Consider the following 25107-nt stretch of genomic DNA (forward strand, 5'->3'; position numbering starts at 1 on the left):
ACGTCTTAAAAGTTAGCTAAAAAATATTTTATCGCAATTGAAGTTTTCGTCAATTTGGAAAAAAAATCCGATCAGCAATTGTTTAATAATTTTAGTTTAGTGCAAGCTTATTGAGACTATTAAATTCACTTATTAGCGCCCTTGTTGAATGAAGGCACTGCACTTTGATTTAACTATAAATCTATTCATTAACTTAAAGGCAGTTTTTTGTTTTTATGGATGATTTCAATTCGACAATTAAATAAGCGTTTCCTACACAGGCCTCTAAAATATTCTTAATCGCTTAAATAACAATCATATTTTTCCGATGACAATTTTTAACTGTTTTGTTAAATGACAAAAATAATTTAATAATCTTTCTTGCACTGTTTGTCTGCAAATTTTCGCGTTTTTTAAGATTGATGAATTAAATGTTTCACTCCTTGACCATCGTGTAACTTTTGCGGCATGACAAATATCAATATTCCCCAAACGTTTTTTACTTGAAAAGGATTAGAATAGATAGAAAAGAGTGCTCGTGTTTTTGGCCCGGAAACCACCTATTAAAAAAACATAAAAAACACATTTACGTGGAATCCCAGCTAAGTTGATGCGAATTATTGGTCATCAAAATTCCCGAAATTTCGAGTTCACATTTTTTAATTTTCTTTTGTTTTGGAATATTTTTCACACCTCATGTTTTCCTGACTATTTTCAATTTGGACGCAATCAACGTTCCTGGTTTCAGTAATTTATTCAGGTTATCAAAATTAAATAAAAATAAAAACGTTTCCATTTCACCGATGATGGTGTTTTTCCACCATTATCAATTTATTCGTGTAGGGGGTTGTTGCTACTCAAGTTTTGAGTCGCAGAAATTCATAGTCAAATAACCGCAGCTGACTACTTATACCATGCGAAAAAGATCAGATAAAACCAACGCTCTTTTTTTTCAGGTGAAATTACTACCAAAGACATTCTAGACCGCGAAATGAAGGAATACTACGACCTTGTAGCTGAAGCCAGAGACGAGGGACAACCTTCCCGAAGTGCCAGAGTGGCAGTGAAAATATCCGTTCTAGATGTGAACGATAATGCTCCAGAAATCGTCGATCCACAAGAAGATGTTGTCAGTGTTCGCGAAGAACAAATCCCTGGCACCGAAGTGGTTCGAATAAGAGCGATTGGTAAGCTGAAGACAGTTTGTTTTCCGTTTCAGCCTTTGCAATAAATTTCCTGTTTCTTCAGACGCTGACAGCGGCTACAACTCCTCAATAACCTACTCGCTGCTGAAAGACTCTGATGGTCTGGATACGTTCAGCATTCATCCGATTATCGGGGTAATACGAACTAAAGTGATGCTGGACCATGAAGAGAAAACTATATATCGGATTGGAGTGGTGGCAACCGATGGAGGAAATCCTCCGAAGCAAAGCGTTCGTATGCTGAGGGTAGAGGTTTTGGACCTGAATGACAATCGACCCACTTTCACAAGCTCCAGCTTGAAGTTCAGTGTTCGAGAGGACGCAAAAGTTGGACAAGTGAGTAGCATTGTTTGGAGACACCCAAACTGATGTTTTAATGTTCTGTTGATTTTTCAGATAATTGGAACAGTGGCTTCTACTTCGGCAGACGATGACGAAAATATTGTGCCTGATAGCACAGGGAGCCATATCACCTATACTCTGACAGCAAAGTCGGTAGACTCGCCCACTAATGCCTTTGAAATTGAGCGAAGCACTGGGAAAATTGTGGTAGCGCAAGAACTAGACCGAGAAAAGTATTCTGAGTATAAATTGGAAATTCGGGCTCTGGATATCCGAGCATTGAACAATCCTCAAAGTAGCGCCATCAGTGTTACAATTGAGGTAACTGATGCCAACGATAATGCGCCACAATGGCCAAAAGACCCAGTAACTATCTCAGTGAGTGAGAACACTCCAGTTGGTTCCTCCATCTTCAATTTTACTGCTTCGGACTTGGACAGTGCTGAGAATGGCGAAATCCGCTATTCCTTGACTAGTCAGTATCCAAACTTCACTTTCAGTCTAGATTCCTTAACAGGAACCTTGACTCTAACTGGTCCTTTGGACTATGAAGCAACCAAGGAACATCTACTAGTGATCAGAGCCAGTGATAATCCATTTAACGCATCAGCAAAACTCAGCAGCTTTCTAACAGTTCGCATTATTATAACGGACTTCAACGACAACACTCCGCGGTTCATTCTACCGCAATCGTCCATGGCTTTTATCAATGATAATGCCATTGTAGGCATGAAAATTGCCAACATTCTCGCAGTAGACGATGACTCCGGAGACAACGGGCGTGTCACCTACATTCTTTCTAACAGCAATGATGCTTCATATTTTTCCCTTGGATATGATACTGGTGTTTTAACACTGGCCAAACCACTGATAGCCAACCGAAAAACCTACATGCTGAATGTAACAGCAACTGATCATGGAAAACCAACCCGGCAGGCCAGCATGAAGCTGACGCTGTTAGTCCAGGACTCGAAGAACAGTTTCCAGAAGCTACTAGAATCTGAGTATGAGGCAACCGTGATGGAAAACGCTGGAGTTGGCACTTTAGTTACACAACTCAATATCAGAGGACTTGGGGAATTAGGTAAGATGCTTTTTCTGGATGTGGTGGGTTTTTAGCAGATATGCCTTATATGAAGAATTTCAATAATTATTTATACAAGCGTAGAAGATTTTAAAACATTTAAAGTTAAAAAGATTTTTCTGTGGGTGGCTTTAAGTGCTTCCTATTCTTCAGCCGCACATTGCTCAAGTTAAAAAAAAGTTGTGATTTTTAATAGAGTAATTAATGGCTCAGGTAGCTTTACACCGTTTGGTTTAGTTGCTTCTATTTGAAAAACATTTTAGCAATTATTTGGCTCAAGCTCCGGCCAAAACTTTTTAAAAGAAGGTTGGAAGTTCTCATTGTAAACTGAAAGTATTTTCTAAAAAAAAAAAAATTTCTAATTGTGTCTGTTTTTAACGACTTTTTTAAAATTTGTGGAAAAAAGCGATTATCTAATCTATCTATCTGTGATTCACAAGGTGTCGCACTCTTCAATCCCAAGCCGTGCAAAATAATTTTCACTTAAAAAGTGCTCATTCCTTTCTGAGCAATATTAATATTCAAAGACCTACACAAAACTAAATTTATGAAAATAATCTGAGAGTACGTATTGATGTTTTCAGGAGGAAATGTGTCATTTTTCATTTCACCCGGCATAGCAGACGACACATTCGAAATACAGTCCCCATCAGGAAAAGTCCTAACACGCAAGCCCTTGGATCGGGAGATCCTGGAAAGCTACTTATTATCAATCTTCGTCACTGATACATCTCAGGATATGCCGATGTTCGACAAAACACTTCTGCATATTAGAGTGTTGGACATCAATGATCATGCCCCTAGATTCCAGCCTGGATCTTGCCAAAGGCTTGCTATTCCAGAAAACAGCGAGGCCGCAGTTTTTCACACAGTGGTGGCCAATGATATGGACAGCGGCCCTAACGGGGACGTCAGCTACTCAATAACCAGCGGCAATATCAGGAACAAATTCAGCATCGACTCCAAAACAGGCGCTCTAACAGCTAAATCATTGGATAGAGAAAGCAACGCGAGATACTATCTAACGATCACTGCTCAAGATCATGGATCGCCCTCAATGCAGGGATACTGCAACCTGACAGTGTTTGTGGAGGACCAAAATGATAACGACCCAAAGTTCGACTTATCAAAGTACTCGACAAGCATGTTGGAGGATGTTCCCATTGATACTTCCATAATGAAAGTGCATGCTTCTGATGCAGATGTTGGCCTCAACGCGAAAATCATCTACTTTCTGGCCAATGAGAGTCAGTGGTTGTTTCGCATTGATAATAAAACCGGAGTTATAACAACTGCTGGGTGAGTGAAATATTATCATTCTCTCCAAGAACTATTCTTTCACACTTTAAGTCGTTTAAAGAATATTCAACAAAATTTCCTCATCAGTTCCACTTTTAGTGGAATCTTCAGCTTAACATCAGTGGTTTTAGCTAGTTATTAATTTTACATTTTCTTTTTCAGCCTGTTTGATCGGGAGCGCAAGTCGGAATACAACTTCATGGTGGTGGCGACTGATAGTGGTAAATACAATGCGCGATCCACCAAAGTGCCCGTAACGGTCTTCATCAAAGACGTGAACGATAACAAGCCGATTTTCACGCGATATCCATTTCAAGAAAAAATTCCATCGTATATTCAGCCAGGCCAGAATATCCTGAGGGTGACTACAAAGGATATCGACGAAGGAACCAATGCTGAGATAGTTTACAGTCTGGTGAATGAAGGAAATTTTGGAAAATTCCGCATCGATCCCAACTCAGGGGTGCTGACAGCAACCCAGTCACTAACGAGTAGTACTGGAAAAGTAATCTACCTCAATGTGGTGGCAACGGACAAAGGAAATCCACCCAAAAGTTCCACAGGATTGATCGAGCTAATCGTGGGCGATTTGCCACAAGGATCGTTAAGTCTTCGCTTTCAAAACGCTACGTATGAAGCGAACATTCCAGAAAACATTGGTCAACGTCGAAGTATCGTGCAAGTCAGCGCGGTGCGAACTGATGGTAGACGCCAGAAAATCCAGTACACGTTTGGCATGGGAAATGAGGACAACATATTCAGTATTGAGGCAGAAAGCGGAATAATTCAAGTGCGCGATCCGAAGAATCTGGACTTTGAGCTTCATCACGTGGTCGAATTGGTTGTGGAAGCCAAAACGGAAGGAACCCCAAACTTGCATGGTTATTGCGAGGTGTTAATAAGACTGTCTGATGAAAACGATAATGCACCGAAGTTCACCCAACAGCAATATACTGCATCTGTATGGGAGGGCGATAAAAAAGGTGAAACATCTAAGCAAATGCTTTGATCCAGTTTTTTATTAACATATTTTCCAGGGACTTTTGTACTGCAAGTAGTGGCGTTTGATGCGGATGATGGTCCAAATTCGAGGATTTTGTATCACATTGTAGACGGAAATCATGATAATGCTTTCAAAATCGAACCAGCTTTCAGTGGCATTGTGAGAACTAACACAGTTCTGGACCGGGAAATACGTGATAACTACAGACTTACAATAATCGGTAAGCTATTTATTGTATTGTACGGAAAGGTGTGGGTTTATCTGTATGGGGTGAGACAAAATGAGCGCCTGAATGAGGGAGTGCGAGATCGACTGAGGAAACATGTTCGAGGTTTATTTTTGAAGCTCATACAATTACATTCTGAATTTTTTCCAGCTACCGACGAAGGAATCCCACAAATGACAGGAACAGCACGTGTTCGTATCAACGTAGTGGACGTAAATGATAATCAACCCACTTTTCCACCTCCGCGTACGATTAAAGTAAATGAAAATGCCGAACGTGGAACCCTCATAACGACACTAACTGCCAATGATGTGGACACTTTTCCTGAACTCACTTATAATTTTGCTAACAACGTCGACAAAGAATACTTGGAATACTTTAGCATTGATAGATACAGTGGCAAGATATTTTTGAAGAAAAACTTGGATTTTGAAGTTTGGCAAGATTGTACGTTGAAGTTGATCGCATCGGATACTGCCCATATTGCCGAGACACTTTTAACCATTGAAGTCGTGGATGTTAACGATAATTATCCAATATTTAGTCAAAGCTCCTATGAAGCCAATTTACCTGGTAAGTCATTATCTAGTTAGCTAATTGGATAGTATAGTGGAACAGCCACTTATAGATTTCCTTTTATTCTTATCTAAGTTTCTGATCCTTTGTTATCAATAAGTGTAAATAAACTTTTGTTATCAAAAATATGCTGGCATGCTGTGTCTGGAAATACTTGGTCTTGTGATAAACAATATACGTTTAAAGTGACCGAAAGAAAGTGCTCGATTTTTTTAGTTTTGCGCAAATTGACTCCTTCAAACAAAAATGTCAAAATGCCATTTAACCAACAAGTTTTGAACACAAGTCTTGAACCTTAAACTTATTCTGTACCCAAAGAAACACTATCGTAAATTTCTGATTTCAATACATAATTAGCAGGAAAAAGCCGCAGTTCCAGACTTCATAATTCTCAAAACAACACTTGTTTCAGATACCATTTCGTCAACACTAGCAGATATCATCGTGCTAAATGCTTCTGATGCTGACTCAGGGAAAAATTCTGAACTCACCTACTCCATAGTGAATCCGACGGCTGGTTATATAATTGAAGCTTCTGAGGGAATCATCAAAGTGAACACCTCCAACATATCCTCGAACGTCCAAGATGTCTATCTCACAGTAAAGGCGGAAGATTCTGGCAGGCCAGCACTCCATTCCTTAGTCACGGTTCGAGTAAAGAACAGCAAAAGAATGGAAACCAGCTACGGTTACAAGAAAGAATACAAAATCACTGTTCCTGAAAATACCAAAACGGGAAGTACTATCATCCATCTGGCTAAACCAAGCAGCCAAAGTCAAGTGTCCAGTTTCAGTATTTTGGAAGGGAACATTGATCGACTGTTTCAAATATCAAATCCTTCGGGTGCGCTCACGTTGGTTAAACCTCTTGATCGGGAGCTACAAGATGAATATGTTGTGACTGTTTCAATTGATGGTGGAAATTCGCTGGTTACACACGTTGTTATTGCTGTGGAAGATTTTAATGATAACGTTCCAGTATTTTCGGATACGGATTACGAGAAGTCCATCAGTGAAACGCTTCCTATCGGGACTTCTGTGGACAAAGTGGTAGCCACCGATGCTGATTTAGCTGGCAGTCCTAATGCAGATATCACCTATGAAATATCGTCCGGAAACCATGATGGAAGCTTCCAAATCGATCCAAAGACTGGCGTTATTTTCGTGAATAATTCGCTCGACTTCGACCAAGGAGTTACAACGTATAACTTAGTCATCAAGGCCTGCGATAACGGCGCAAAGTCTCTGTGTTCATTATGTTCCTTCAAAATCGCACTTCAGGACGAAAATGATAATATTCCAATCTTCCCCTTTTCCGAATACATGGAGTCTGTGGGAGAAAATGAACCAATAGGCACCATTGTATTTACCGCCCATGCTACCGACTTAGACAAGGGTATGTTTGGAAAAGTGAACTACTCTTTTGTGGACTCGCATGCTTACGGTGGGCAAGAAAACTCCTGGAAAATGTTCCATATAGATGCAGAAACTGGCCTGGTGACTACAGGAGCTGTGTTTGACTACGAGCAAAGAAACAGATACAATTTCGCTATCAAGGCTACAGATTCAGGAGGAAAGTCATCCACAGTGAAAGTGTATGTGGAAGTCGAGGGAAAAGATGAGTTTTACCCGCAATTCACTGAAAGGACCTATAAATTCCCTTTGGCAACTTCAGTAGTTTTGCCGGTGGGTTATATAGTTGGACATGTGGTGGCTACTGATAAAGATAAAGGCCCTGACGGTAGAGTGGTTTACCAATTAACCACTCAACATTCCTACTTTAAGATAAATAGGACAACTGGGGCTGTTCTTTTGAAACGCAAGTTTGACCAATCAGATATTTTGACTTCGGGCAGGGAAATTAGTTTGGTGGTCACAGCTAGTTCAGGCCGGCAGGCTTCCTTATCCAATATGACTGTAATAGAAATAGTTCTAGATCCTCTAGCGGACCCAAGCACTAATTTGGCCATCAACCAAGGAACCCTGCCCGCCCCAAGAGGAGGCATATCTGATTGGGCGCTTGGGCTTGTTATTTCCATTGTGCTCCTCCTAATCATATTTGGAGCAGTGTTTGTCTTTTTGCACATGAGAAACAAGCGAAATCGCAAGCTCAACAAACCTAGTTTGAGTACAGATACTGTTTCCACGTCGAACAACTATGTGGATCCGAGCGCTTTTGATACCATTCCAATAAGAGGTGGAGCTCAGATGCCGCCAGTTCAGAATCAGTTCGCTCCTCCAAAGTACGATGAAATCCCGCCTTATGGTGGCGCTCATGCGGCAAGCTCCAATTCTGGAGCAGCTACGACTTCGGAATTATCTGCTTCAGAACAATCGGGATCAAGTGGCAGGGGGTCTGCAGAAGATGGCGAGGACGGGGAAGATGAGGAAATTAGGATGATCAATGAAGGCCCACTGCAAAGGTCCAATGATGGCGATTCTTTATCGGCAGTGTCTGTTAGAAACACTCAGGAATACTTAGCTCGGCTGGGTATTGTGGATAATTCCGGCGCTCAGGCTCAAAGCGTTGGGAGACTTTGCACTGATCCTAGAGCTGGGAGTAGTAAAGAATCTCTGCACCATCACCAAACAGTGCCATTGGATAGTTTGCACATATTTGATGAGGAGGCCGCAAACGATAATGATATAACAAATTTAATTTACGCCAAATTGAATGATGTGGCAGGTAGCGATAGAGCAAGTTCCGCAGATGAGGGCGCAGGCGTAACTGCAGCTTCTTTAGGGGCTACCATGGAGCACGTGATGGCAATCGGTTATGGAGAGGTACCCACAGTGTCTCATCAACCGTCCATGAATGGATCATTGAGCTCAATAGTACACAGCGAAGAAGAGCTAGCTGGAAGCTACAACTGGGACTATTTATTAGACTGGGGTCCACAGTACCAACCTCTAGCTCATGTGTTCTCAGAGATTGCAAGACTGAAAGATGACACTGCTTCGGTCCACAGCGGAGCTAGTGGAACTTCGAGTGTTAGGAGTAAAGTGTCCGTAGCTCCAGTAAAAAGTATTCCTCCTCCGTTGATTACCAGTGTTGCCCCAAGGGCAATTGCTATGCCTATTTTAAGTGCTCGTGGGGGGCAAACTCATCACGGCCAGCTGGGCCATAACCAAATGATGATGTTGCCCAGATCGCCCATTAATCATGATGCATCTGGAACTGGGTTTAGCACTTCCACAGCGATGTCGCCCAGTTTTTCCCCATCTCTTTCACCATTAGCCACTAAGTCGCCATCAATATCTCCACTTGTAGCTCCTGGTTTATCAACTGCGCACCACGTGATGTCTCGGCAGGCCGCTCAAAATAGAAATAAATCCGTAGTCGACACCGAATTAAGATTATAATTTAGCTTTTCATATACGTTTGGGCTGTGTTACAAGAGCTATTTTAGACTGAAAGACTTTTAATAATAATTGATCACTGTGTATATATTTTGTGTTATATAAGAGAAGACCGTCGAATCGTAAATGATGCTCACTAGATGTACGTTTAATTGCCATTTTAAGCCATAAACTTTCAAACGCAATTATTTATTTGTAATTATAATGTCTGTCTAAATTATTGTCTCTTCAAGCCATGTAAATACGTGTAATATTTTGTAAATTAGGTTTTTCTAGGAAGGGAGTATTGTGTTTATTATTCAAATTGAATTGTTAACCAAAATCCAACAAATTGTTGTGTGTAGCAAACTGTTGTAATTAAAGACATGTGAGAATGACTAGCGTAAATAATCATTAGGTAATATGTAAAAGAACTGTAAAAATGTACAAATATATACATTATTTGAGAATAATCAATTTTGTTTTTTGTGCTTGGATATTCATAACAATATTAATCTATCCAGAGTTACTGGGCCAATTGAATTTTAAGCAAATTTAAAACCTTATTCTGCTTAAATGTGCTTAGAGCGCTTAGCACCAAGCATGAACATTTTGCAACAAGGGCCAGTTTGAGATAGAAATATAAATAAAGTGTGCGCCGCTGATTCACTTTTAAAGCTATAATTATTAGTGCATTGGGCTTAGAAAAATACTTCACTAATCACTTCAAAAAGTCTTCAATGAACTTAAAGAATGAAAACAAGTTCTCAAGAGTTTTATCTGGAGAGGATGAATCTCGTATTGTCGAATTTTACATTGCATATGGCTAGCGAGAAGTATTCAATGTACAAAAATGATACCTACTTTAGAGATTTGACTTGCATTCATTTGCAAGTATTTAGTACGGCATACATTTTAATCAGCTTACTACTAAAGTAAGGAAGAAAATATATGTTCTAACTATAAACTCTGGAATTGTACGAAAAGAACTTTCAATAATTACTAAATTTGGCCACAATGCTCAAATTCCCACCAACAAAATGCATTTTTCTCACTTAACTCTACGTAAATCTATGTTGTTTCATGCGTAAATAAACAAAAGAAACGAGAATGTATATTTCATAGAAGGACTGGATGTGAATCGTTTTACATTTCAAAGTTGTTTGAAAAGTTTGAAAGTTCGGGATTAAGATCCTTTCATGTTCAAAGTTTGTTCGATACCTCAGAATTAAGAGTTATTTCCCACAACTTTGTGCTTGTTTTTTCGCGTATTTTTGGAGCAAAAAATGGGATATAAATTTCCAAAGATGATTTATCGTAAAGAAGACTGTTTAGAATACTATTTGAAACATTTGTTTTAAATATCCTTTTTTTTGTTTGGAACCAAAAAATGCAATATAAAGTTCGAAACATAAACTTAACGACTTAACGTAAAGGAGACTGTTTAAAATAAGATTTTGACTGTTTAACTTAGTTTGGTAGATTTTGCCTAAGTTTGTTGATTTTTTTCAATATTTGCCAAACATTTTTCTGGCGATGAGGAAAATACATTTTTGTTAAAAGCATGTCTAGGAGCAAACACTTTGGGTTTCAATTCAGAAAGTGTGCTGAACATTGAGAAAATCAGACTTGGGTGTAGGCCAAAAAATATGAAGCCAAATTGAAAAGCCATTTTACTGCAGCAGGAAACTCTTCTTGGTAGAGTAGTGGAATGTTTGCTATTCAGTGCGGCAACAGCTTCTGGTTACAGTCGTTCAGAAGAAAAGGTAGGTGTGATAGAAAATTCTGAGACAGTAACGCTTGCTACAGAAAGAGTGAAAAATGCGAACAGGGTGAGTTTTTTTCGATGACCAGTACAGGAATCTTCGAAACTATAGCAGTTACGGAAAAGGTTAAAAGGACAAATTTAAGAATTGCAGCTTTGAATGCTAAACTTGAAACCAATTTTAGTTTTCTAAAATTTGACAGCATGTCAAGAGATATTTGGAAAAAAAAATATTTATGGTAAATTTCTAAATTACTCCTAGTTCCGTCATTATTAATCTGACAAGAAAATATTAATTAGAAAACCTGTAGGAAATTTAATTCCAAACAAAATGGCACAACACATTTTTCCAAAATAACTGTCATTTTTGACATATGACACAAATTTGAGTTTTTTGAAATGGCAACCATTCTTGATTATTGCTTTACCGAATAGAGCATTTTATTACAATTTCTGTGGTATATCACATTGTTAGGATTTTTACGAAAATTAAGTGTCTGTGAACAATTTGTACCTTTTCAATTTTGTTGATCTAAGTTAGTCATGGAAAATATTATAAGACATAACATTGTTTCCATAGCAACAAATAATAAGAACAAATTTCAATTTTTGACATTCAAGTTTATATTCAACTGAGAAATCTAAGTTGTAGATAAGTTCTATATTGTTGAAGCGGATTCATTTTTTTACAAACTTCTTTTTGGGTATTTCGCCTCAAAAATTTTTGTCTTTAAGAAAAGACAGAATTTCCTCACATCTTTTATTACAGTGTTTGTCCACAGCCAGAATCCACAGATTTCAGCCAGATCGCAGCAGGGGCATCGCGGGACTTCGCAAATCACCGTGATGATAGTTAAAAAAAACACAAATTCCATCCGTATAAATTATCAGTATCTCAAACTTTACATCTCAGAGGATAGAAAGGAAGAGCTGCGAGTGAATTTTTGTACATGGTTCCGAAACAAATGCCACCAAGACATCCAATTTCCTTATAAAATATTGTGGACCGATGAAACTTGATTTACAAATTGTGGAATGTTTAATCCACACAATGAACATCTTTGGAGTCAAACAAATTCCCTCCAAGTTGAGCAAATGAGACCATAAATTACATTTGGGTTTAACGTTTGGAGCGGAATGGTAGGTTCAAAAATTCTTGGACCATTTATTTTTGAAGGCACTTTAAATGAGAGTCGGTATCTTAAATTTCTTCGGAATAATCTGTATTTTATGTTGGACGACTTAGATTTGGAAACATGAAACAAGTGCGCAATCACCTGGACCTACCATTTGGCTTGGATTGGACGAAATGGTTCTATTTTATGGCCACCTCGATCACCGCAGTTTACAAAAACAAATATCCAATTGAAATTCAATTAAAGAAGCTGTCGTTAGAGCATTTGAAAATATAGAAGGTGGGTCCGCAAGAAATCAACTTATTCAGTTTTAAAGCATTGCAATGTTTGCATTGAAAATAATGATGGACTTTTTGAAAATGTTTTGCAATAAAAATTAAAGTTTCTAGAGTTAAATTTTAATTATTATTGGTATGATTTGATTTTGATAATAAATACGTTCAATGCGCAGCCGTCTTAATTAAAATAAAGTTTTTGACAACTTTAACGTAGTTGGTAAAGCGATAATCAAGTATAGTTGCCGTTTGAAAAAACTTAACTCTGTGTCATATGTCAAAAATTACAGTTATTTTAGAGAACTGTCTTACGCTATTTTGTTTGGAATTCAATTTTTTACAAATTTTCTATTTCATATTTTCCTGTCAAATTAATATCAACGGAACTAGGAGTAATTTAAAAATTCACCGTAAATAAGTTTTTTCCAAACTTCTCTTGACAGCTGTCAAATTTTAGAAAAATTAAATTGGTTTCGAATAGAGCATTACTCGAGAGCTATACTAGATAATAGAGGAACTACTATAGTTCCGAAGATCCCTGTACTAGTCATCGAAAAAAATTCAAACTGTATTTGTGGCATAAGTTTGCAACACTTATTGAAAAATGAAGTAGGTACACATCACGAAGTTATGAAGGAAATGGAAAGACATCGGACAAATGACCTCCTCGGCTTTATTGGCACAGACGTGTGCTCTTTTCACGAAATTTTCAAAGACTGTTGCGCATAAATTTTGCGGTATTTTAGAGATACATCGTTGAATGTCATCTTTAAAGCTTCATTCGTTGTTGGTTTATTCACATAAAGTTGTGAGTTTAAAAAACCCCAGAGAAAAAAGTCCAAAGGCGTTAAATCGCATGATCTGGGCGGCCCATGCCGATCTCCAAAACGAAAAATAACACGACCAGGAAATGACTCGTGCAGTAATTAAGCACTTTCTCTGGCTGTATGGCATGTTGCACCGTCCTGTTGAAAACACATGCTGTTCAGACCCATATTTTGAAATTTTTACACAAAAAAGTAAGTTAACATTTCACGATAACGAACACTACCATTCACGGTTAATGCTTGACGAACTGCATTTTCGAAGAAAAGTGGTCCGATGATGCCTCCAGCCCACAATGCACACCAAACAGTGACTTTTTTTGGATGCATCTGTTTCTGAACGATCACTCGTGGGTTTTCGGAACCCCAAATGCGACAATTTTGTCGATTAACGAAGCCATCAAGATGAAAATGGACCTCGTCGCTAAAGATGATTTTCGTTGAAAAATCACCGTCCAATTGTCGTTGTTCAAAAATTAAATTCTTTGCCGATCGTCTTTCGGCTTTAGCTCTTGAGCCAATTCAACTTTGAACACTTCAGCTTCAGCACTGAGCTTCAAAATTAAAACTGTTAAAATTCTATGCAGAGTGGTTGTGGAAACACCAATTTCTAGCGCTCTATGCCGAATTGATGTGGTTGGGCTTTCCTCAACATTTGCACGCACTGCTGCGATATTTTCAGTCTAGTGACCAGACCAACGCGTGTTTCTGTTTTCACTTCATTTACACACCCAGTTTGCTGATTTTTATGCGAACTGTGGCTTCAGTTGGAGCATTCCGATGGGCCATAATTGTACACATTTTGCGAACTGTGGCTGAAAAACTTCCACCACTTTGATAATAATTTTTCACCATGATAATTCCTTGTTGTGTATTGAACCCCTCCATACTACTTAAACTCCTGCTGTCTACTAACAAACGACCTTTTTTTAGTCAAATCATGAGATTAAAAAAGACTCGCAATTCAAAACCGTCGCCCTTATTGGAAGACCGTTTGGTTATAGTTATAGTTAAATAGATAAGTTGGATTGTCCGTAGTTTTCTTATCTCTTTAAGTTATGCTCGAGAACAAGACTTGAAAATTTCAGATTGCTTCATATTGAAAACAAGTAGGTGGGATGCGCGGGGATACCGTACCTATATAGAAAAGCATCAATTTTACTAGCAGTCAATTGCGGTCAGTAACTGTAGCCAACATGTTAGCAATTATATCGCTGTTACTGGCTCTGGTTATTGGGGCTAGTTTTTACTTAAAATGGAAACATTCCTACTGGTCGCGAAGAGGCGTGCCATACATGGAACCAGAGTTTTTCTTTGGAAATTTTAAAAAAGCCTCTTTGGGAAAAATGCTGCCGAGTGAAGTTATTGTCAAGGCATATTACGAGTTCAAAAGTATTGGAGCCAAGTTTGGTAAGTGAAATAAAAAATATTAGCGCGTTTTCAATGTAAGGCTCGGTCTGTTTCAACATAATTATGCTATGTGTTACTTATCTCGAATTTAGCTCATCCAATAATTTACATTCTTAGGAGGAATTTATTTTGCGTATACCCCTATATGGATTCCTCTGGACACCGCTCTGATCAAACAATTGCTTCAAAAGGACTATTGGAATTTTGCTGGACGCGGCAACTTCTACCACCATAAAAACGACATTCTCACCAATCATTTGGCCTTTTCCGAAGGCGCAGGCTGGAAAAGTTTGCGGGCCAAACTGTCGCCAGCGTTTTCCAGTGGAAAGGTGAAAAACATGTTTCATATCATTGATAGGGTGGGAGACCAAGCAGAAAGCATAGGTAATAATAAAAAAAGAGTAACTTTCTAATCTAAGATCGAAATGATTGAATTTAGTTATGGACTTGTGCAAGAGGAATCAACCGCTAAGTATTAAAGAAGTGCAGGCCTGCTTTAGCATTGACGTTATTGCAAGTTGCGCTTTTGGAATCGACAGTAACTCCCTGGACAACCCCAATAACGAGCTGAGGCAGCATAGTCGAAAATTATTTACACCTAATTTCCTGTCAAGACTATTGGAACAATTCGTGAATTGGGACGTATTAAATTTCCTTGGATATTCTGGATTAGGAAAAGACGCCGATAATTTTTTCGTTAAGCTTATTTCAGATATGATCAATTATCGAGACAAAAACAATGTAACGAGGTAATTTATTTGCACTTCTATACCGCATTTTTAAATTGTAATTTTTGTGCATTTTAAATCTGTGGACTACAAAGTCTTTAAGATTAGAGTATAGCGGTTAGTTCAGTGACATTTTTCTGTTAATCTACGCTTTTAAACAAACTTTAGAAGTTATTTGTGACCCGTGATCTACACGCTTACACGTGTTCTTTTATCTCTAGTAGTTTTATAAGTCGTTCTAACTTAGCTTTATTATCTGCACTTTTACTTACGTCGAGTATGACTTTATTGAATCAATATTTTTTCCATAATTAAATCCACTTTTAATTACATACGCAATAAATTAAGATCAATCTTTTTCTTTGTGTTTGCTAATGGGTTTAACAACTATGATAATTTTTCAGGCAAGATTTCTTGCAACTGATGCTGAATTTGCGACAGAAGGAAAACACAGCGGATGGTAATGAAAAAAACGTTCTTGCCCGTGATGAGGTTATTTCCAACAGCTTTTTGTTGTATGGTGCAGGTACGTCCTTAAATTAATCACAGGTTTTTTTATCGCTTTGCGCTAATTAAATTCAAATGATTGTTTTTTCAAACCTTATTTACAAACAGTTTTATTTTTGTTAAAGTTTAATTTCCAGTGTTCCATTTTGATCAAAATCTGAAACTTCAAGCAGTCAACTTTCCAAATTTTGAAATTTAGCTTGATTTCGAAGAAACACTGTGATTGTTTTATTCGATTTATAGACTTGGAGACCAGAATCTGAAAAGCTCTCCAAACTATCTCTAGATTTTGCTCTCAAATTTATTGACTGGTGTATTGGCTTTTAATATTTCTGATTAAAAAACTATACGTTATATTTAATTCGTGCCCTATCGCATACCAATTCATAATTAAATTTAATTTTTGAATCGATGACCATTGAAAAACTTGATTCGTAAAAATGTTCAAATTAACCAAAATTATTGTGTACTATACAGAAGAACATCAGCTTGTTTTTCATAAGAATTTTTTTTAAATTGTAAATTACAATTTTCTCTCAAGAAATGTGATAATGTTTCATGATAAACACTCCAAATTGATAAATTCCTCAAAATATAGAGCTTCAAGAGATTTGGTAGGAGTTTTAAATAAATTTTATTATTTTCATACCAAAAAAGAGAAGCTTTTTATTAAATATATTTAAGATAATTTTGCCTAATCAGTTAAAATTTTAGAAAAGTTAAAATTACTCAGACAATCTAGACCTTCTGGGGGTAAAGAACTAATATTATTTGGCTTCAAGTGGCTCTAATGTATATGCAAGAAAACATGTTAAAACTGCAAATTTTCCTGCAGGTTTTCAAAATATTTTCAGTTGAATCACTTTGACATTTTTGCTTAAGAGTTATCTCGCTGCGCTGGCTACACAAAGCAGCAACTTCTCCGAACGATTCACTTTGCCAGACGATTTAAAAATACATTTCAATTCCGTGTTCAGACAAATAAAACGATTAGCGATGAATCTAAAAGTCTTACGAACATTTTCTTTTGCTCACATAGATCAAACAAGCACTAAAAGTTGATAGGTTGAACATAAGTACTTTACAAGATAAGTCGCCGATGGCACGTAATTTAATTCATTAAAAATTTCGCTATTACTGCATATTCGAATTTCTACCAAACATTTTAGGTTCTGGAACTGTATCTTCAAATATGTCATTTCTGATGTACGAAATGGCTCGCCACCCCGAAATTCAAGAAAAAGCACGCAGAGAAATCTGGGAAGTTTGCAAATACGACCCGGAATATAAAGTAACCTATGAGGATCTGCACAACTTAAAGTACTGTGACATGATAATAAACGGTAAATTGTTAATAAATAGCAAAAACCCACCCAAAATCGAGCAATTGGTTTCAGAAACACTTCGAATTCATACTTCGGTCACGGAAGTGCGTAGAATGTGCACAACTGACTACCAAGTACCTGGAACCAATGTTACCATTCAAAAAGGAACTTTCGTGCTGATTCCTATTTGGGCTCTTCACAATGATCCGGATTACTATGAGAATCCCAAGGAATTTAATCCTGAAAACTTCGGCGAGGAAAAAAAAGCTGACAGGAAAAATGCTCCGTTTTTCCCATTTGGAGAAGGAATTCGATCATGTATTGGTGAGTGTCAGCTCGAAACATTAGAGTCGTATTTGGAAATGTTTCAATCGTGTGGGGTTTATGAAGTAGTTGTACTGATTGAACTTTTTGCAAAACCATATTAAATTGGCTAAGAAAGAATGGGGTTCTGAGAAAGATTTCTGATCCAGAAGGTGTCATCCGCTGTGGTGTTTCTGTTTAAAAAATTGAACCTACATCGGTATTTTATTCTTATCCGGCTGACTTTTGATGGCATCAAGTTTTCGAAGAAAGTGTATATGCTTCAGCATGGAATCAATTAAAAAAATAGAACATAAATAGTTTTTACATGAAGTAAAGTGAAGTTTTGTTTAAAATCGACTCTCTAATATTCAGGTTATTTTCATTACATATTTTGTCATAAAGTTTATAAATTTATTTGTTAGGGTCACACTCATTATTACTTTAGTCTGACTATTTATTTTAGGTATGCGGTTTGCTCTGATACAAATGAAACTTGCAATGGTGAAGTATTTGAAGCATTTCAAATACGAGCTCAACTCAAAAACACCCAAAGATATACAATATGAAGCTAGTCCAGTTGCTATTGAACCGAAGGGTAATGTTCTGTTTGATATAAAAAAAGTAGACATTGAAAATTATATTTGAATTAAATAATTATTATATACATGTAGGAGTGTATAGGCGAAAACGTTATTTCCAGCCAGACATAATGGTCTAAATGTGTACATTTCTGGAATTATATACATATCTATATTTTTAAAACGAGTTTGATTTAGTTGGATTTAGAACCCAATTCTTTAGATAAAACTGTTCCTGCCACTCAAATTAATAACTGCATACAAGCAAATTTCCATTTAGAATTTGGTCCGATCGAAAGTAAAGAAGAAGGAAAAACAGTGTCGACAGCAGCTCATGAGAATTCTTGAAAGCTACTAATAATATTCATCTGTATCCATACTTTTCAGGATTTGTCTATTCCATAGACTTTAGAAAAAAAATGTAAAATGAATATTGTATAATAACGGACAAAAATTTTAATCATCAATTCTTGAACTTGATCCATTAATGCATTGAAGGAAAAATGCATTAAATATGATAAGCACAAAAGGCAAATAATTAAGGTTAGCGTGTGTAAGTAGCAAACAACGAACAAAGACAAATCACTACTATTCAAAATGACCAGACAAGAAATAATGTATAATTGCAAAACAAATTCAAGTACATTAACTATAACAATCCAATCACTCTCGTAAAAGATTCTATTAATAAGTTAAATGGCTAAATATAGCATTATCAGTTACACCAAACCAATTAATGTTGCGATACGGATTTTTTAAACTCGAAACATTTATTTTAAATGCCATCAAACCAAATCTGGAATACACTGAATATACATCGTGTTTCCGAAAGGTTGTAAATAAATTTTAGACAAATTCTTCCTTCTGTTCAAATATGATGATCGCAATCAACTTAACTCAGTGCAAAAGTGAATAATTTGTGAGATGCAGAGCAAAATGGTTTAAAACTTCAATTTGAATTTTACATTTTAAATAGCTTCTTGAAATCTACTTTTATGTGCAATAGAACAAACAAGTTAACTGCAATACGTGTAGTACTTTAACACAAGATATACGTAAGAGGTGATTTGAGCAATCGTTTTCAATATTTTCGAGTCTAAACAACAGAAAGTTCAATTATGAAAATGCTCATAAGCCAAGCTTGGTGTTGACTATTTCATAAAATATTCCCAGGGGAAAATAACGCACTTTGTTTCATATACAATCAGTCACCGTCCAAACTGTGAAACTGAAATGTCGCACCTAAAAATCCCCTTGGTCAAGCAACTCGTTTGTTTACTTTATTATCTCATTATGTAAACAATGATACACTCCTCTCCGTGCGAGTCATTATGTTCAATAAATTGCACCAGGCGAGCAAAACTAACCCAAATGAATCCAAATAACCCAGACAAACCGAAACTAACCCAGACAACATTTGGGTAAGCTGTAGCTTACCCAAAGGTGGTAGATATTTATCTAACTGTTCTCAAGAAGTAAATTTGAACGTTTGCTGAAAGTTATATTATACTATTCATACACCCTGTAAGATAGACGACTAAATTTTTCATGGCTTCGACACGACTCGTCCTGACCGGAACCAAAATTTAAAGTGTCAAAACAACTATAAGTTCTGGTTCTGGTTCAAAAGAAGACGATCGGGCCAAAATTTTATTAAGGAAAAATGTGTGACTCCCCTGCTATTGATCGAAAAAAGTTATGGTTTTGTGTATTTCTTGAGAATATCGTTTTAAATAGAGATGATAACATAATGGCTTTAGTTAAAGTAATGTATTTAAAAAGTGGGTTGAAAAACAAAATAAAAAAACGTCCTAAAGTACAACACTAAACTTTCTGTTACAAATTAAATTTTTTAAATCTAGATATTTGAAGGACAAATCAGCTCTTCCATGTGTGTGTACCAGCTCTTCTAAGTATTGAAAAACGTAATGCGATAACATATATAGGCATTACACATTGAAAATACAAAGAAAGACCCAACTAAATAGTCAAGATATTGTATGTATTTTTATGAGACTTTTGTCAAATGACTTATCTTTCGTATATAAATTTTTCATTTTATTAATATTTTTCATATATATTCATATTTTTCGATGCCTTTGTTTCGAGTGTTTAAGGGATCAGATGGGTGGCAAATTTTGTTCCGCGGCTAATAAAATATATAAATTGAACAATCTAATAAATAAATAACGGGTTTTGGCAAAACAGCTTCCTTCTATTGAGATCACCTTACCCTAACTCATGTTTTAATTAGAATTTTTGCAGTTTGTTAGCTAAGAAAAATTTTGTATTTGAGAATCGGAACGACTTTTAATATACTAGTTAATAGTAAGTTATTTTAATATAAAATGTAATACAAATGTAAAAATCAGTGCAGCCCAACATTTAATGAAACAAAATAACACGCGAAACTTTCAAAACACACACAAACTTTTGAAATGGCCCCTACTAATTTTTTTGGTCCTGTTTAGTTTTAGTTCTGTTTTTTAGTCCCTTTAGTTTGGTATCTTATTGTTTAACTAAAGCAAAATTTTCAAGCTGGACCAAAAAACTTTGTTGGTGCCATTTAAAAAGCCTAATTTTTTTACATCGGCATAATGAAAAATGTGCACTGAAAAAAGCGGTCAATGAAGTCAAAGTTTAGATTATTATTATGGCTAAGCTGCTGATGGAAGAGGAACCGGATTTACGGGTGTTCTACATCGAGCATTGAATCGTTCAAGTTAAAATACATATATAAAATAAATATCACGTAATAAAAAAATCGATATCAAAATTTAGAAGAAACTGTGGTAATAAATTAAATTGTAAAGGTAGAAAAACCGAGTAAAAAATGTTGTTTTCGTAAATGGAACAAATCCCTATTGAGAATACAAGACCTGTTTAATTTAAAATGTAATTCACAGAGGAAAACACCAATAAATGCAACAAATTACCGTCCAAGACAATAGAAAGTGTAATTCACACAAAAACGACACTTGTTTTACAAATTTGCTGTTTCATTCGTATTAAAACAAGAAATTGAAGTATCGCACTAATTACATGCACTAATAGAGCAAAATATATGTCAAAAATATCTAAAAGCGATCTTCCAGGGAAAATGTAAAACCAAACGAACAAGCCTGGAAACAAAAAAAGGTGTTTAGTGTAGGAAATAATCCCAAGCTCCATTGAAATTGGAATGTAAAAAAGCCCTGAAATATATGTTAGCTATCCAAAAACCTCCGCCAGTTCCAGCTAAGTGTTTGGAGAAATGCCTACATTTTTTCAGACACCCTGCATATTAGAGATATATCTTACCAGGTTTCTGCATGTTGGGGCTCCATCCTGAACCATTTCCGTATCGGCTGTGATTCACTTGCTCCAAAAGTTCACTTTAGATAAACCCATCAAACACACTCTTACTTTTCAGCATCAAAATACCAATATTTCGATATTCGATATATTCCCGATTAAATATGACCACGACTTCCAATACACGCAAAGAAACTGGGAATTCATTTCGTTCCACACTTCCGTCACTTAATCGTTCTACTCGCCTGAATGATTAACATTTTTTTTATTGAGCAAGTCTATGGAGCTGCAAACAAAAACTCGACAAATATAAACAGGACAAAGATAAACAGACCAGGCTCGCAAAAGCTGGTAAATTTTTGAACAATCCAGAACCTGAAGGTTTTCTTTGAACTCATGCGTACATCGCCGGTTTCAGGGGAGAGTGTTGTACCTTAGGACGTTTTTTTATTTTGTTTTTATACCACTTTTTAAATACATTACTTTAACTAAAGCCATTATGTTATCATCTATTTAAAACGATATTCTCAAGAAATGCACAAAACCATAACTTTTTCAGATCAATAGCAGGGGAGTCAAACACTTTTCCTTAATGAAAGTTTGGCCCGATCGTCTTCTTTTGAACCAAAACTAGAACTTATAGTTGTTTTGAAACTTTAAATTTTGGTTCCGGTCAGGACGAGTCGTGTCGAAGCCATGGAAAATCCATTTAGTCGTCTACCTTACAGGGTGTATGAATAGTATAATATAACTTTCTTATTTTAAATGTAAACCCGTAATTTTTTTAACATGGTTGTATGGGCCTTCCAATTGCCAGTTTGAGCCACCCTAGTTTTGTTAACTAACTCTTAAAGTTTTGGACATATGTCAATTGTTTAAGAAAAAACTGCCAATACAGGTGTTTACGGAACAAGCCTCAGCAACAACAAGAATAAAATTAACGGTTTTAAATGTAAATCCAGATTTGCTAAATCGCTAGCTGGAAGTCCCAGCTAACTCCCCATAAGACGCCAATTTTGTAAGATATGGGTGCATGCAGCGTACAAACATTCAGACGAAAACGATCGAAAAATCAGTTTTATCTAAATGGCACCTACATACTTTTTTGATCCTCGTTGAAAATTGTGCTATGATTAAACAATAAGAAACTAAACTAAACAGGACCAATAAGTGAGTAGGTGCCATTTAAAAAAATTGATTTTTTTGTTTTTTGCAATGTTTTGTAGGCTGGGGAGCTTGCTTGGGGAACTACCTACCAAATTTGGAACCGTTTTTATTTTAGAATTTAGAACCGTTCCGTAGATTTAGCTGGTTCCGTAAAAATCTGTACACCTTGTATAGCTAGAGGGCTAAATATTCTTCAACTGGTTTCGGCACTAATCGTTATCAGCGGAAACAAAATTTGAAGTCTCTACAACAACTGTAAGTTGGACAACTTCTATCGCACGGTCTAGGTAAATCACTTTGTCTAAAAAAGAACAAAATTTTATTAACTACAAACTTGTCTCGTGTCGTGTCTGGTTCTCGCTTATATTAACATCCAAAAAAAGTGTATCATTTTTTGTGTAGTTTGCTTTCAACATGACCGAGTGGGGTATAAAAATATACGTAGGTGAAGATTCCTGCGGTTCGTCCTCATCCTCGTCCCCACTTGGTCGTTTTGTCTTTATGAATTTTATAAAATCCTTCTTCTAAAATAAAAGCTTAATCACCTCACGAAGGCAGTAGATCTAGGATTAGTAAAAATACCTGACTAGTTTCTGTTAAGTCTCTTAAGGAAATTTGGCCCTCAATTATACAGGGCCATGCCAATAAGGGATCGTATTTTCCTTTGAGCACATGTATGCAGGCCAAAGCGTATCTGCCTTTCCACTTGTTCAGTCCGTTTATGTACAGTAGTATCTAAAATTAATTTGAGCTCATGCGAATTTTTTACAGAAATACCATTTACCCTAATTTTATATCCATAGCGATGCGTGTAGAAAATAGGGCTTTTCAGAACAATGTCGCTCTCTTTCGCTTTCTGTAACTTAGATTCGACTTCAGTTATTCGCCATACTAGTCTTTGGTAAGTTGAGCTATCGCTGCTGCCTAAGTCTGCAAAAATATCGTTTCAAGCCGCCATTATATCAGAAACTTTATGTCATAGCACACCTTCTAAAATTTCAACGTTTACTTTCATCTGATTTAGTTCTTGTTGCACTTTCCCAAAGTCCCGTTCCATAATTTCGATTTTCTGCGAAGCTTCTGAGGAGATTTGGCTCACTGTTCGAAGCTCGAACACTAAAGCTAGAGTTAATCAAATAATATATAACCAACCCTATTGAAGATGTGTCTTAGTACTACCAGCATATTTTGCCTTTTGTTCGTCAATAGCCTGTCTAACATCCGATATGTTTCGAATGGCCTCTTGAATAACACTGGTCTGCTGGTGCCACATGTTTTCAAACGAGGCAATCTGTTGATTAAATGTCGCTCTAATGTCCTCCAGATTAGTCGCAAAGTCCATTTGAGTCTTCCTGAAATGCGAGCTGTCTTTGAACAAGGTCTGCTTTAGCAGGCTTAAGTCCATTTGAAGATTTTGCAGGTGAATAAGTTTTTCTTGAACAAACTCCCATTTTTTCGCTGACTCTGTTTTCAGTGTATCGGCTGATGACAAGGAACTCTTCAAAGCAGTGATCTGGAAATTTGAATAGGGTTTAACTGATCGGCGAAACTGAGAAGAAGTTCAATTTTATTCGAAGAAAAAATGAAATTTGGTTGAGTTTTCGGAAGAAAAAATGCAAGTGATTGTAAGAATTTACTTGTGAGTCGACGTTTTTCTTCCATTCCGAAATAAAGCCGTTAAAATAGTTGGCTTTTTGGATAGAGAGCGAATGCTGCTTTAGAGTGGAGCGCATATCTTCAATATTTCCTAATGCACTAGCAGTAGTAGCTGAATTCAAAGATGCATTTGCTTGGGTTTGATTCAGGGATGCTACTTTAGTTTCCAGGCTAGAAAAACGCTTGTGCAACTTCACGATTTCTTCTTGTAGTTTGGGGTGATTTAATGTTGTCTTTCCATTGCGATCTAAAACGCAAAACTCGAAATTGAAAATAACAATTGAACATAAAAATGCCGAGCGATTAGATGGGAAAAATCATGAACGGTTGCAGACAGATAGTTAATAAAGCAATAAGAGTTAAGAGAAGTTCGAAGAGAAGCTTTTATGTTCAAAACCGCTTTATCTGCGGTGTTGAAATTAAAAATCTATTAATTTCAATGAAGAACGCCAAAAGCAGATTTGCTTCAATTTCAGTTTATACAATTTCCTCGCCCATTTTTGAGAATAATTTCTGGTTATTGCCGAATATTTGAAAATTTTTACCAGAAGAGTTATTTGCTTCTGTTGCAGCAAGTAACACTTTCACATGTATGGACCATTTTCAAATACTTCCTAGACTCCTGACGGGTTTTTTACTTACCCAGGGAATAAGCGTTGAAAGTACCATTTGACGGTACCTTGTCCACATCTAGATTTGCAGATTTTCGAAAATTATTATTGCATTCAGCCTTGTGTTTGGCCAAATCGGCCCTTTGAATGTAGGAGCCGCATTTAAACGGGCAGGGAATGAGCACTTTGGAGCACAACGTGCTGTGTCCCTAAATTGCAACAAAAACTAAACGTAAAATAATACGAAGCATAATTAATTTATGTGAATCTCTAATATGGCAAATGCGTAATTAAATAGATATATTTAAAACGGTCCATTTCTCCTAATAGAAGTATTGAAATTACCATTTCCGTTTCAGTTTTGATCAATTCGTTGCAAAAGTAACAGGTGAACGGGCGTCTATTATTACTCATATCTATTTCAATTCACCTAACACACTCTTCAAAGCAAACTGAGGTATCTGATTAAAAA

At 36.5% G+C, this 25107-nt stretch overlaps 3 protein-coding genes across 3 annotated transcripts in view; 2 read left to right on the forward strand and 1 right to left on the reverse strand.

The window, feature by feature from the left end:
• The window catches only part of LOC109534671 (protein dachsous), a 225887-nt gene extending 216361 nt beyond the window's left edge, over positions 1-9526 (forward strand). Inside the window, exons 9-16 of the mRNA XM_048661429.1 lie at positions 936-1166; positions 1228-1520; positions 1581-2610; positions 3195-3909; positions 4072-4892; positions 4947-5132; positions 5289-5711; positions 6127-9526. Of these exons, the coding sequence (XP_048517386.1) occupies positions 936-1166; positions 1228-1520; positions 1581-2610; positions 3195-3909; positions 4072-4892; positions 4947-5132; positions 5289-5711; positions 6127-9077 (6650 nt within the window). The 3' untranslated portion in view covers positions 9078-9526. The remainder of the gene's footprint in view (positions 1-935; positions 1167-1227; positions 1521-1580; positions 2611-3194; positions 3910-4071; positions 4893-4946; positions 5133-5288; positions 5712-6126) is intronic.
• A 4667-nt stretch (positions 9527-14193) lies between these two features.
• LOC109542977 (cytochrome P450 6A1-like) lies at positions 14194-18091 on the forward strand. Its single transcript, XM_048667826.1, has 7 exons — positions 14194-14463; positions 14581-14847; positions 14903-15212; positions 15596-15717; positions 16868-17041; positions 17096-17347; positions 17793-18091. Exons 1-7 carry the CDS (start codon positions 14250-14252, stop codon positions 17972-17974), a joined length of 1521 nt encoding a protein of 506 aa, XP_048523783.1. The 5' UTR covers positions 14194-14249; the 3' UTR covers positions 17975-18091.
• A 4579-nt stretch (positions 18092-22670) lies between these two features.
• Positions 22671-25107, reverse strand: LOC109545994 (TNF receptor-associated factor 5-like). Its single transcript, XM_048667830.1, has 8 exons — positions 24981-25107; positions 24667-24844; positions 24006-24271; positions 23548-23881; positions 23356-23490; positions 23153-23298; positions 22951-23103; positions 22671-22892 (listed from the first exon to the last, which is right to left on the reverse strand). Exons 1-8 carry the CDS (start codon positions 25047-25049, stop codon positions 22695-22697), a joined length of 1479 nt encoding a protein of 492 aa, XP_048523787.1. The 5' UTR covers positions 25050-25107; the 3' UTR covers positions 22671-22694.

Source organism: Dendroctonus ponderosae, unplaced genomic scaffold (genome assembly GCF_020466585.1).
Source record: "Dendroctonus ponderosae isolate FM_Combo_2020 unplaced genomic scaffold, Dpon_F_20191213v2 Dpon_F_20191213_1, whole genome shotgun sequence".
NCBI classification, from domain to species: Eukaryota; Metazoa; Arthropoda; class Insecta; order Coleoptera; family Curculionidae; genus Dendroctonus; species Dendroctonus ponderosae.